This window comes from Anabrus simplex, chromosome 2 (assembly GCF_040414725.1).
Source record: "Anabrus simplex isolate iqAnaSimp1 chromosome 2, ASM4041472v1, whole genome shotgun sequence".
NCBI classification, from domain to species: Eukaryota; Metazoa; Arthropoda; class Insecta; order Orthoptera; family Tettigoniidae; genus Anabrus; species Anabrus simplex.
This window is the reverse complement of record NC_090266.1, coordinates 153,401,528-153,416,565: the sequence shown is the minus strand read 5'-3', so window position 1 is coordinate 153,416,565 and position 15,038 is coordinate 153,401,528. Positions and strand designations below refer to the sequence as shown.

At 38.7% G+C, this 15,038-nt stretch overlaps 1 protein-coding gene across 1 annotated transcript in view; it reads left to right on the top strand.

Moving 5' to 3' along the window:
• LOC136863945 (zinc finger protein on ecdysone puffs) overlaps nucleotides 1-15,038 on the top strand; it is a 259,166-nt gene that overhangs the window by 116,497 nt on the left and 127,631 nt on the right. Inside the window, exons 6-7 of the mRNA XM_067140395.2 lie at nucleotides 6,463-6,540; nucleotides 6,623-6,724. Of these exons, the coding sequence (XP_066996496.2) occupies nucleotides 6,463-6,540; nucleotides 6,623-6,724 (180 nt within the window). The remainder of the gene's footprint in view (nucleotides 1-6,462; nucleotides 6,541-6,622; nucleotides 6,725-15,038) is intronic.

The following is a 15,038-nucleotide window of genomic DNA, read 5'->3' as shown; positions in this document are numbered from 1 at the left end:
TGCTCCCTAAGACACAAGCAACCAGTCATTCACCAATAATAAATTCTCCAGTTGACAAATTATTCAATTAATATCCCGCAGGACTGCCGTATTCCAGGCGCATCATGAACTGAGCACATAAAAACTCACATATAAGGAATCTAAGATAAGTCATAGCTCACGACCGTTTAATTCCATTCTTAACCTGATCTTTACTTAATTTTATTATTATTTTAAGTGATTATTAGATCTATCAGTCCTCCTGAAATGTCGTGAAATTAAATGACTCGATCCTAAAGAATGTAAATGATCTTAAAATGACACTAAATTCGACCCTATCTCACAAATTTTACACGTATAATTCCAATCCAGATTATTTCCAATATCACAGGTAAACAAATGAGATTTATCGCGTGGTCAGTGATTTTTAAATCTGTCTAAATCCTATGTATGAGAACTCAAAGACAGACTACACAGCTAATCTAATAGATTTCAAATTTCAGCCACACACACGTAACTCGACTACCATGATACTTCAAGAAGTGGAAAATGAAATAACTCAATCTACAAGAAGAACTAATAGAGCTACGATTTAGAGAAGAAAGATCCTTTAGCTTTACGTAGACGAGAAAGAACATAAACTGTTAAAATGCTACTCAAGTTTAGCTGAGGTTTGATTCCAGGTTGAAGTCAGTCATTCAGGCATTTCCCCGGTCAGTCACCCTCTCCAACCAGAACTGCCTTACATGTTTAGAAGGTCATGGAGACACGGCGGTAGATGTCCCACGATGAAATTAAGATGCACATTATAGAAGAAGAATCCATTTTGATGTACACAGCGATTCACTGGGATGGATTTTGCCACGTTCCAGAAGTGTAGGCTGCAACTAATGTAACAGATTTTAAAATGTGTACACACACGCTGGAATACTAAATGTTCTCGTGGAGAAATAAACTTATCATGGATCACTAATGTTGAGATTCACTCCATAAAATTTGATATAAAATTTGATGATAAATTTGCACTAATTTTAGCAGAGCGGATGTCTGCTTGCACGGCAGGATTTTCTTCCCACGTGGTTCTGATGAACCAGTAGCGTTGACCAGAGTAACAGCAGAGTGGAGTAGAGAATGATTTACTGCGAACATGACGTTTTAGTCTTCGCTCAGGAGGTGTGTACTTTTTGGTGACGATCATTGGTTCACGGGGTCTCATGTAATTGGTTGTGACTGTTTTTAGAAGCTTGCTCGCAGCACAGGTGTTGGTTGATGTTTGTGGATATTTTCGAGAATATTAAGTAGTGGGCTCTCTTGTTCTGGTCGTAAGATTGTCAGATATTTGTGGTTAGCATTTTTATGGATTTCGCTCATAGTCATCTTTTGTACTTTATAGCATTGCAGTGTTTTGCGTATCTCGTAAAACAGAAACAGTTCCGGTCTCATTGACCAACGTAAGATGAATTACATGTTTGTATGCTACAGCATTCATGTGTTTATTGTTATTATTATCATTATTATTATTAATAGTGCGAGAATTGAAAATTAGTTTAGCATTTGTATTGTTAGTTCTGAATGCTATTTTCGTATTATGTTTCTTAAAAGCATTAGTTATCTGGTATGTACTACAGGAGTGTCCAAAAGTTAAGCGTAAGTTACGAGTAAGCAGGGCAACAGGAAATAGACCGCGAATCGCACTACATATGCACCTACCAACCTTACTTGTTCGCTCTGTATAGGAAAGAAGTGTTCCCTGCTTTCACTAGCGGTGTAACCACAAGGTAAACACAGCCAGGCCTGTGCCCCATATTCCCTCAGTCGTGTTTGCCTTGTTATAGTGTGCGGAGTGTGGCCTCGTGGTGAACGTGACAACATAATGGCACGACGACGTCACTTGAACCCCGTTTTGCAGGGTAGAATACTCAGCCGTCTGGAAGCATGCCAGACACAGACCGAAGTCGCCGTATCCTTGAATGTGCCATAAAGTGTCGTTTCCAGGCTTTTGGAGACAATTTCAAGGTGCAGGAGTTGTTATGCTTAGGCCAGTATCAGGTCGACCAAGGGTAACCACCCCACAGCAGAACCGATATCTGGCCTTAACCGCCCAACGAAATTGGAGTTCACCTTCGAGACAGTTTTCGGTGGAGCTTGCAACCGTCTCGAGTTGCCGTTTCCCGGCAAACCGTGTACCGGAGGTTCAGAACAGCAGGACTGTTTGCCCGACGTCCAGCGGTGTGCGTCCCGCTTGCTCCAGCACAGAGACGGGCCCATTTACTGTGGAACCGTCAACATCAAAACTGGACCATGATTGAATGGAAGCATGTGCTCTTCACAGATGAATCCCGCTTCAGTTTGCAGAACGATTCCCATCACACTTTAATCTGGAGAGAACCGGGTAGCCGATACAAGCACAGGAACATCGTGGAACGTGACCAGTATGGTGGTGGTGGCGTCACGGTGTGGGGCGGCGGCATGTTGAATGGCTGTACGGACCTGCACATCTTCATGAGTGGTCCGAGGAATACTGTTAACATTCGGAGATACAGGGATGAGGTACTGAGACCACATGTTTGACTCTTCAGAGGTGCCCAGATTTCCTCTTAATGGATGATAATGCCCGACCGCACCACGCTGCTCTGGTGGATGAATTTTTGGCTGGGGAAGACATTCATCGTATGGACTGGCCAGCGAGGTCTGCGAATTTGAATCCTATAGAACATGCCTGGGATGTGTTGGGGGGGCGAAAAGCATCCCGTCAGCCTCCACCAAGGACCCTCCAAAACCTTTGCATTGCCCTTTCGGAGGATTTGGATTGACTGCCACAAGAGCTCTTGGACCATCTGATACAGAGCATGCCACGTTGCTGCGAAGCATGTGTGGCCGTTAGGGGTAACCATACACCCCATTAACAGCATATTTTGTTGTGGAGGACATTGCCAAGTTTTGTTAGTTTTTATCAAAGGTGTACTTTAGCTATCAGAACCTTTCTGACACTTTTTTTTTTTTTTTGGACAAGTTGTGTGACATATGGTGTGTGGTTCAGCTTCCGTTTGTTCAGCAATCCGTCTGACATTCCTATCAGGCAGTATGGCCTCGTTTAGTGATTATACTTAACTCTTGGACACTAGTGTACATATCCTATATAAACCAGCAAATCTTGCCGTGTACATAATCTTAATGCTAACACATACATACACATATAATACATAATAAATGCAATAAAATGGAACAGGCGATAATTAATAAATAACAAAATCGAATGATAGAATTGAATAAAACAATAGTACTAGTTACAATAATAGTAAATAATAATTTTCACAGATGAAATAATAAGAATAATACAGATAAAATAATACAAATGTTTGTGATTTGAACCGTTACTGTCCTCGGTATGAGAGCAGCATCCAGATCAACTTTTCTGGATACTATGGACACGATATTGCCCAAACATTTCAGAAGTTTGACTATTCTACAAATGCTGAATGCTCCATATAACTCCATGGCCTTACTGTTGACGTATTGGGTAGAGAGTAGATGTTTTGATGCATGTTCAAGCAGTAAGCTTGCAGTATGCCTTATAGTGAAGTGAAGAATTTTTGTGTTCATAAAAATTTTTTGTACAGAACATTCAGACATTCCTGGAACAGTTTGCTGGTCATCCATATTTTCTTGTTCTCTTACTGCACTGGCTAAACTTTTTACTGTTTCAAGGGACCTTGGTTTTCCTTCTTTCCATATCATTAAATGGAGGTAATTATTCAGACCCAGTTCCTTCACCCTTTATTCTTGCACTGCTCAGTGTTGTTGTTTCTGTTGTTGTTTGGCAAGTGCTGTAAATAGTTTCCATTACGTTAAGCTGTCCCTTGGTTTGTAATGTGCAATGACTTTCAGCAGTTGACTCAGCTACGTGTTTGCCATTACTTTAAATGTAGTTGCGAGCCTTCAACTGGGGAATATCCCACTGAACTGGCTTGCAGTTTACTTCTTTCATGCTGAAGCTTATTGAGGAAGCAGCATATGTCTGAACTTCCAGTCCCTTTCATGCTGAAGCTTATTGAGGAAGCAGCATATGTCTGAACTTCCAGTCCATTGCAAGTAATCAGCTTCATTTTCCGTATCAAAATCTAATCACTAAATTTTTCTCTATTGAGATTCTTCCACCGTTTTGATACTTTATTTTGCCTTTTGCAAATTTTTATTTATATGTCAACAGTACATGTTTCGTTCCTTATTTAGGAACATCCTCAGCTGTTATAGTGGCTTGGGTGAATGGTTAAGATTTTAAACACATAGATTTACAAATACATTGATTCACTTAAAAACTAAATACGAATTAAGATCGATGATATTAAAAACAATGTGGGGTTAGTGTGTTACTGGCATGAGAGCAGATGATTACATGGTTGATTGACTTAAAACTATGTCTATTCATGAGAATAGTTGTTCAAAAATTTTTCACTTTGTTACATAAAAAGTCTGTATGCAATTAAAATTTTTTTAAAAATGTTTAAGTTCATAACATTGTTCGAATTGTTGAAAGTTTTTCTTCCTTTCCTTCCAGGTAAGTTGTTGTATGTTGTTTGCTTGCTTATAGTGCTTTTGATTGAGTCTAATGTGGAAACTTTGGAGCTGATTGCTGATCTATTAATGTGAAGGGAGCCTCGTTTCAAATTTCTGAAATGAAATAAAATACGGTAGTGGAAATTTGTTCGAAAGCATGTGTCTTTGCGTAGTAATAGAATATATAAAAAAGTTCCTTTACCTTGCTGTAGATGAATTCCGATTCTACTGTGACCCTGGAGGGACGTTTGATGCTGCTTTGCGTCTGGTGAAGTAATGGTGTGTGTATTCCGTTGTATGCTCCTCCCTACGGGTGGTGGTGCTGCGGAGAGGGGAGGGGGCGTGTCGGTTACAGTGACGGCATCAACTTTAGGAGGGCTGGGTAGAGGGGATGTACAAAATGGCGGAGGCTCTGTCTTGTTTATCCTTCTACTATTTGTATTGTGTTTTTTTGCCTAATGCTTCGAGACTTGATAATGTCCCTTCAACCGGGCGAGTTGGCCGTGCGCGTAGAGGCGCGCGGCTGTGAGCTTGCATCCGGGAGATAGTAGGTTCGAATCCCACTATCGGCAGCCCTGAAAATGGTTTTCCGTGGTTTCCCATTTTCACACCAGGCAAATGCTGGGGCTGTACCTTAACTAAGGCCACGGCCGCTTCTTTCCAACTCCTTGTCCTTTCCTATCCCATCGTCGCCATAAGACCTATCTGTGTCGGTGCGACATAAAGCCCCTAGCAAAAAAAAAAAAAAAAAAAAAAAAGTCCCTTCAAATAAAGGGTTTCTATTATCAATAGTTTCATTGAGGTTATTGTCTTGATTACTTTTTTGTTCTAAATAAATATATAAATTTTCTAAAGTATTAAGGAGAGCTCTTTTGTTTATTTTATGTAATATTGTTAAGTCCTGCTCTATGGTTGTAAATTGATGTCCCGTTAAACTCATGTGCTGGCCCATCGCGGAAATTTTTTTATGTCTTTCGGCATTGACATGTTCTTGGTATCTTACAGTAAAACTGCGCCCAGTTTGTCCGACATAACTTTTTTTACATTGATGGCACTTTAATTTATAAACCCCTGATTCAGTGTGTTTGTTTTTACCTAGGGAATTGACACTGTTGTGATTAAAAAATTTTTGCTTCGTGTTGTTGCTGGTTGAAAATGCGATCTTATAATTATGTTTTCTGAATAAATTGGTTACTGTGTATAGGTTGGGGTTGTTGAATGTGAACTTATCGTATTTGTCTTTCTTTTTTGTTTCGGGTGTTAGATTGGTTTGTAATTTTTGTTTGAATTTACCAATTATTTTGTTTATTATCTTTGGTTCGAAACAGTTATATTGGGCTTGTTTGCGAATAAAGAGCAGTTCTTTTTCTCTTTCTGTGTGTGTAAGGGGTATGTTAAACGCTCTGTATATGTAACTGTATCAAAACGGTGGAAGAATCTCAATAGAGAAAAATTTAGTTCCAGTCCATTGTCACAAGGTCTCCATGTCCCCTGATTTTTTGTACTTTGTTTTTTTCAGCTAGGGACAATTTCGTAATATTGTTGAGTTAGCTTTGAAATGATTACACTGTATAACCCTGGCTGGTTTGAGTAGCTCAGACGGTAGACTGCTGGCCCTCTGAGCTCACGGTGGTGGGTTTACACCTGCTCGGACCAATGATTTTTGAAAGTGCCCAAATAACACTAGCTATCTCTGTGGATATACTGGCACATAAGATATCCTGTGAGATAAAATTCTGGCACCTGTGTATGTCTGTAAAGACAAATAGTGGTATGTGAACCAGTAAGATTATTGTGCTCTATATTACTGATACTGACAATGTGCGACATTTAAATTTTCGAGATATTTATATCTAGATTGTGAATTAAATCTTTACTTTTAATATGATATTCAGGACAATTCAGAACTGTGTGTTCCTTTTCTAGGATGGTGGACCATACTCAGGCATACCATCTGATCATTTTTACTGCCACGTGTGCGAGAAGCGAATGTGGGATGATAAGGTAAGGACCTTTTTTTTAGCTTGTATGTAAGCTGAACAGTTGTTTATAGCCTGCTAAGATTTTTTATATTTGTTATTTTCAGTCATTTTCAAATCATATCAAAGGAAGGGCTCATCTTGGCTTGATGGAACTTCGTGATGAATTATATAAAATCCAGGTGGACCTCATGAGGCATGAAGTGCAGGTATGGTTCTTTTGGTAGTTCATGTTTTTTTTGCAAGAATTATATTGCTTTATCAGAGTTTTTCTGTCTATACACATTTAACCTTTACATTGCTCTGCTCACAGTATTGTGAGTGCATACAGTGATTTCTACTCTGCTGTATCTGTAATATTACTAGCATGACATACATTTCTCATGTCCTTGTCCCGAGGTGGTGCATCTCTCCTTTTTGGCACAATCGCTGTGGAGGTGCGCTGTATAGTATGTACCATTTTAACCAGATACCAACCCTTTTGCCATTCTTAAATCTGACAGTACCAAGAAGGGAACCCTGGCCCCCAAATATGAAAGCTAATGGCGCTAAATATTACACTATGGAGGTGGACATATATTCAATTATAACTACGGAATACTTGTGTTGCTGATGCCACTAAGGCCCAGTTTCTTCAACTCTATGTTAAATTTTACTTAACAAATGTTATCTAACAAATGTTATCTAACAATTGTTATAAATTTAACACTTGTTTAAAAGTATCCTGTTTCATGAACGCATTTCCAACGTTAGAAACAATTGTTAACCCATTTATGCCCAAATTATTTTTTTCTTCTGATGTTGATAACTTGTATATGTAAACACTTAATATGACCCATTATTCATGTACAGATGAACAAAACCATATTTACTTGTCTAGAACCCATATAAACCCATGGGCCGTTAACGACCCGCTAAGCACTTGCTCGGAAAACATTCTGACATCAACCTTAGCAACAATTTTTTCTACCGACTTACAGTTCACTTACCTTTGGAAATGAGTATTATAAGTATTATAATGACACAAAAAGCAATATTTTTCATTGTTCTGTTTAATTATAATATTTAGTACCCAAAACACTTAACTCCAGATTCCACAACTGACAGTGTAACTGAGACTCGCTCATGGTAATTTACAAAACACCTGTTATGAAGGGGAACATTACACCTCGCACAGGCCTTCACTGTTTTATTGCAACAAATCTTGCATCGGCGCCTAGGTTGTTGGCTTATCAGCAGGTGCCCTCGATGGTCCTTCCTCTGGCGTTCCTTGATAATGTCAAGCGATGTAAGTCAACCTCTTCCCTTAGGAGCTGTCCCATATTTGGATGCCATTTTGCATCATTAGACCAAGCGTCAAAAGTTGGTTTCGAGATATTCGCGTTTAACTTTAGGTTTATGTGTAAATTCGAGCAAACATAATTTTCTTAAACATGGTATTCCTGGTGTTGTAGGATAATAGATTGTACCTCCTCACCAAATTTCAACATTTTTATACTCGCAGTTTATAAATTTTCTTGAAAAAATGGCGCTTAGTCTACTGATGCAGTTTAAGGTATTTCTCATGTGCGAATAATGCTTCGCAATGCTACACCAATAACACCTTGCTGTTGAGTATCTACTGAGTAAGACTTCAAAAAATATATGACCGCAGTCTTGATTAAAACCTGAATCTCCTACTGCGCTAAGTGCTTGAACCATTGCGAGTCACGCGACAGCTCCGGCACATTATTCAAGTTTTACTTGGAAAAACTCTAGAAGGGGAGCTATTCCTTGAAGTCATAGCTATAACCACTTATTGATTTGGCTAATTTCAACTGATCTGAGTCAAATACAAATGGTAAGAAGTGAGCCATTGTAGTCTATACAATGTAATTCATATTTTTTTTATAGATTTTCCTTCACGATAGGCCTATTATGTTCTGAGAATACAGTACTGACGTGATATTTTCAAGCGTACGGGTAAGTTTTGTTCTTTTTTAGACACACATTAGTTGCAAAGTAGAATGGCACTCTCATCCCATTAGGGGCTGTTGACCTAGATGTTAGGCCCCTTTAAACAGGCATCATCATCAGAGTGACAGTCCCTTAAACTAAGTAAAGGATATGAAGGTCGGTATATGTGGTTATGTTTACCTTGTTCCAAGAAAAATAAAACAATTCTGAAAGAAAGTATAGAATTTTAATTACTTATCTCAGTCGAACAGAAAATGTTATATTCGCACCCATAAATTCATATAAAACATTGGACAGGTAAGAAGATTGTTACCTTCAGTTCATTCAATCTCGAAATCAGGATCTCCATTGAATCCATCTATGCTGTCCACGATGTCAGAATCTCCTTGAAGTTCCTGGTAAAATTGTTTGGTATCTGCAAGTATTAGGTGCATCAACGATTTAAGGTCTCCAAGTTTGGCTTCAGAGAGGTTTTCCATTTGGCCACAAAGGTATTAATGCCTCTAGTTTCCCGTGGTAGTCCCAGTCTTGACGTATTTAGATTTACTTCCATATATTCACCATCAAATGTAGTTTTGGCGTACATACTGAACGGTTGGGATCTCAAGAACTGGATTTCTTTTAGTTGTTGCCAGTTTATCGTGCAACCATGGACATCCATTTCCTGATCCACAATCAGTTTTTCAAGTTCAGCTGAACTGAAGAACGTGTTTTCCATCTGGTGAACTACATTGGGTTTTTTTTCCGCCTGCAGTTTCTCATTACCTTTACGTAGTTCTCTGCAGTGAGTAAACACTGATGAAATTTGAGGGCACGCTAAATATCTGCAAAGTCACTGCTTTCATTATTCTGATTGGAGTTCACTGATTTGGCACGTATTACCTAGCATAACATGTTAAAACACTGTTACAGTGAAGCCTTTGCAGTTTATTCAAATAAATATATCGATACAGAAATATTTCTTGTATTGCAGACTATACCGTATTAGATACCCTACAACAATCTCATTTTGATACTAATCTTAGAAAGTTCTTGTAGAGAATGATTATCCGACGTAACCATTTTAACAAGCTGCATTAGTAGCATTGTCCTCCTTACTTTCGGAAGTACTTGATACATCGCTGAACTTCGTCACTTGATAAACCACTCAGTGTATCATCACGTCAATAACTTAGCACTATCGAAAACGTGGGCTTCCTGGCTGTCATCCATGACTCAGTGTGAGGAATGAGGCTCTTGGTCTAATGATGCAAAATGGAATGTCGCCTAGTCTTCTGTTGCAATTTACAGTTTAACTGATTTCTGCTATGTCGCTTAGGTTTTCAGTTTACTGACAACTAATGCCTTCTTGTAAGACAGTGGGGAATTTATTATAAGTAGATCAAGCTTTCCTCTACAAGATAGTGCTAAAATCTCAGTTTTTGTCAAATGACGCTTATTCTGTTGATCCATAACTGTATCCATTTGTAGAGAATTGCCTTGGTTGCTTTCCGACGGAAAGTTAGGGCATCAGGAGACATACCGTAGCTCCTGCTAAGAATCCAGGCATTGTTCATGCATAAATCGAGCAACCTAAACAAAATAGGAATGTACAATTTTTTGCCATGAATTGAAATTCGTAAATCTGACACGTTATGGTTCACGAGATCAACTCCGCCAAAGTTTTGGTGGTACTTACGGAAAACGTTTCGCTGTTTGACTTTTATTTTCCCCTGTTGGTTGACTGAGTATCTTGTGACCTCTTGAAGGGGATCTACTCCAAACTGATTTGACATAATGTTCACTACACCATTGTCTTTCAAGGCACAACTATCACACCATGCTCTTTGTCAGAACAAGATTCCAAGTAACCGTGCTCTTTCTTTTCAATGACAGGCTTACTACAAATAGGGCACTTTAGCATTCTGTTACTTCTGAGAGTTTCTGTAGCAGAGATCCTAGCTTAGCTGATATGAAAAAGTTGTTGAAATAGAAAGAAAAATCAGTCCCAGGAAATATTTCAGAAAGAATATCCACAAATGTCATCACTACTGCTTCACCTAATCCCACTCCTTTCTCCCTCCTTTCTCCTCCTTTATACCCTTGGTAAATGTCAGCCTGGAGACATTAGCCTGCCCACTAAGCGGCTACCCAGCCTTTGAAGCCGAAACGAACTGGTTTGCCGCGGAAGAATAGCTTACACCTGTGGCGCCCGAAATACAGGATCATAGGCTCATCAATGGATTCTTTGTCTTCATTGGGAGCATCTATAAAATTTCTCAATTTACCCATTTTGTCTCCTGCCAGGAGATCCAAATTATTAAAAACATGAAAAAATCGGAATACTTCTTCAAACCTATTCCTACGCATGCTGTTCTGAACAAGTTAGTTTCTATCATCTGAGTTCTTCCAAAACATCCTTCGTGGTAGGTGTACATACCCACTCAGAAATAGTATGCCGAGAAAAGAGTACGTCTCTTCCAACGATAATTGAAACTGTGGATCATTGGTGTAAGAGGCATAACCAACGGTATATTTCGATATTTGAAGAACTGTATCTGCTTCGAGAAATGCTTCCAATAATCTATAGGCTGTGATTGGATCGTAACATTTCTTTTACCTGGATGACAATCATTGGACGAAGAAGAGATTGGAAATTTCATATCGCCTATTTCACAATTGAAAGAGTACTATTTAGCTGTCTCATAGCACAATTCATGTCCAAGTCATTGTCAACCTGTTCATTTTCCAGAAGTGGTTCAGGTTCCTCACTGAATTTGGGAGGAAGTTCTGAATTGAAGTTACGTTCTGTTTATTGGTACCTGCATCACTAACTCGCCTGGAGCTTGAAGCTGAGCATGATTTAGTTTGTCAGGATCTGAACAATCTTCATCACCAGAGTCGGCATCTGTTTTTTCTCCTCCATCTTCAGGCAGCCCAATAAAGGTAGTAACACCTGAGTTGGGGATATGTGAAGGATCGCCGCTTCGAGCTCATCCAGAATTTCTGCAACTGTTCATTGCTGTACTCTACAGTAAATTACAGAGCAGTTAGGAATACTAAGACTAATTACGTAAGGTTTAAACTAAACATATGGTCATTATCGAGTGAATGTGAAAGTCGGTGATAGTTCTCGGGTAACTGCCAGCGACCCACACTAGGTTCTATTGAAAATACCGAAAATAGTAAGCAAGTTACGCGGGTATCAAATTATGTATGTATATTATTGAAGTTTTAAATAGTAAATACTGCAATGAATAACATGCCAGTGGGAATAATTGTCAAATCTACTTACATTCTTCTCCCGCGTGCGGGGGGGGGGGCTGACAATCCATCTTTTTTCAATTGACTCCAGATCAAGAATAACGCCAACAATGAATCAAATTCCCGCCTAAACGTATGACAAGATATATAATGGTTAACATAATCGATCTTACAAGTGTCAACAATGTGATAGCTTAAAGAAGGATAGCATAACTTGATGGGTCGAAAACGACCCACCTGGGGGTAAATGTGTTAAGACAAATTAACACATTTCCGTGAGATTTCTGGACATGTTTGGCAGTGAGCATCTTTTGTTTCTTTACATAAAGCACTCCTAGTGGTGTGTTGAAATAGTATTTTATCACACGGACACATGATTGACATTATAGGTTATGGTTAGCGGAGACAGATAAGACTTAAACTTTTCAAGTAAGAGGCAACATAATCATTATGATGAATGGGAGACAAATGTTGTTATAGTTTTAGTTAAAAATTACGCGAGTGTGCTTAAATCACAACATTCGATATAGCCTATTCTTATATCCTTATCCCCAGGAAAATGTAATAATTGATATGTTTTGAATGATTTTCGGGCATTCTTTTTTGCGGGGAAAATAATGTAATGTCTTGTTATGCTGCAATGGCAGCAGGAATTCTTTGCAGGATTCTACACGCTCTTTTCTTGCACTCGTGAACATAGTTGCCTACAATTACATAAAAAGTGTCTCAAGCATAATATCTAACAAGAAGAGGCCAGATCCTGCGGTCGACCGATTTCACTGAGCTTTAATGTACCTGTGGGTATACACTCAACAGTAACTCACGTATAAGGTTTTAAGTCATTACGCTTTCGTTTTCAGAAAAAATGAGGTCAGGTGTCATTACACAGAATGCGCTTCGGACAAAGTAGAGGTGATCGAACACTAAAAAGCGAAGAAATTTTACTTAAACAGGTCAAAATTTAGGAATCCCCGATTCCAATGCTAGGCATAATATACTTGGGAGTTACATCACAGCGAAACGGAGTGGTGGCCTAGTGGTCACCGTACTTGTCTGAGAACCTTGTAGACGTAAGTTTGAGTCTCGTTGCAGCTATAATTGTTGTACAAATTAAATTGATATTTGAAGGAACATTAAGATAAGAATTACAAGGAAAACATTATGCAAATTACAGTACACTTTTTTTTTCTACCTAAATTAATATAGGCCTAAACGTTCTCACAGTTACTGTTGGATCTTTTTCTCTGTATATATATTCCATTGCAATTTGATAATTTATTTATTTATTTATTTATTTATTTATTTTATTAATTTTATTTGCATTTTTACCTTCACATTCCCTGAAATAATAATTTAATTTGTATGAAAAAGTATGGCTTTGGCGGGACTCGAACTTACGTCGTCACGGTTCGGAGACAAGTAGGATGACCACTCGGCCACTGCTCCACTTGTCTGGGTTGCAACTCTTCAAGTTTATATGCATTACATTAGAATCGAGGGATTCATAAATTTTTTCGGAAATTATTAGCTTGCGGGCCTGATGAGTTTAGGTAAAACGTGTTCGTATTTTAGTGTTCTATCACCTCCATGTGGTCCGAAGCGGATCCTGCTTCATGACATTTGCTCTCATTTTTTTTTGAAAAACGAAAGCTTATTGACTTAAACCCTTGTATACAAGTTACTGTTGAGTGTCCCCCAACAGGTACATTAAGTTCATTGAAATCGATTGGACGCAGGGTCTGACCCCTCCTTGTAAAATCTATAAGCAACTGCTGCACTGGAGACACTGATAAGTTTCAGTCTGTTGGAAACTGACCTATTTTCAATATCATCTACTACCTTGTTCATCATGGCTTTGGTAATGAGAAATATTTCTTCCGACAACTTTAAAAAGTCGTTAATTCTTAGTATGGGTCGTCCCTTGCCTTCTTCAGTTTATAAATAGTCTTCATACAGCAGTAAAGCTTCAAACTTAGGTTCTCTACATGCCTCCATTTTGAAATTTTAGCAGCTGTTAAGAGGTTTAACACAGAGCTACTGCCAGGTTAATTTAACACAAGTATTAAAAATTTGTTAGTTAACAATTCTTGATGAGGTGACCATTTTGTTAAATTATGTGTTAAGTCTCCGTAACACTTAATAGAGTTAACACTTAACATTCGTTGAAGGAACCGGGCCTAAGTGTTCAAATCTCTTGGGAGTAGATGACTAACCATCTGCAATAAATTGAGGTTATTTTATGATTCTCTACTGATGCAGTTTTATCAGCTGTGGAGACTACAGAGAGTAAATGAACTTCATATGATTATTTTCATGCCTCATTTGTTATATCTTTTAAAAATATTTTAGATGATGACCTATTATTACTATCATCATCATCATCATCATCTAGGGTTGATGTTTATGGAGTGGGTTACTTTAGTTACCCCCTAGTTTTTGAATCATGGATAACAGTTGAGTAGCCTAGTAAGTGGTTCTGAGATTTGGAATACCAGTGGGTATGGAATGGGAGTTGGCATCTCAGACATATTCAGAGTTGTGGCCTTTCTTGTGCTCAGGTGGTTAGGACTATATAATCTGGTAATGGTCCCTAATACAGAAGAGATCCTCACTGGGACTATATGTAAGTAGGGTAACATCCTGCTTCACAGAATTTATAGAGCTCAAGAACATTTTAGGCAAGCCAATCTATGAGGGTAAGGGACTCCCACTTCCACTTGACAGGCAAAACTACTTGGCATTCAAAATGGAATTCGATGGGGAGTTTTCAGTATTAATGGGAGTTGGAAGTTTAACTGGCTTAGCAAGGAGGATGTGTTAGAAGTTGATGATATTTGGGTAAAGGTAAATAATGAAGATAAAGGAGATAATGAAGTGCTCTTGATGGGCATTAAAAAGGGAAGGGCACAGAGTGGGGTAGGTCTGTTCATCAGGAATGCCATTGCGCGCAACATAGTTTCTGTTGGGCAAGTAAATGAGCGATTGATGTGGGTAGATTTGTCAGTTGGAGGAATTTGGATGAAAATTGTCTCGGTGGATTCACCACGTTAGCGTGCAGATGAGGATGAACTTCAGAAGTTGCGAACCTTGGATATAGAACTGAATGATGGGTAAATGTGGATAAGGTAGGGATCTCCAGGCCTAGGATAGAGAAAGAGAAATCTGTTTGCAGATGAATAAGGGTAGAAAATCTCCAGGATAAGGATATTAGATTTACATGGATACAATTAGAGAAAAGTTTGCAACAATGGACTGAAAGCAGATTCGGGATGTAGAAAAAGAATACGTGGCATACAGGGTTGCTCTAGTAGAAACAGCAAGGGA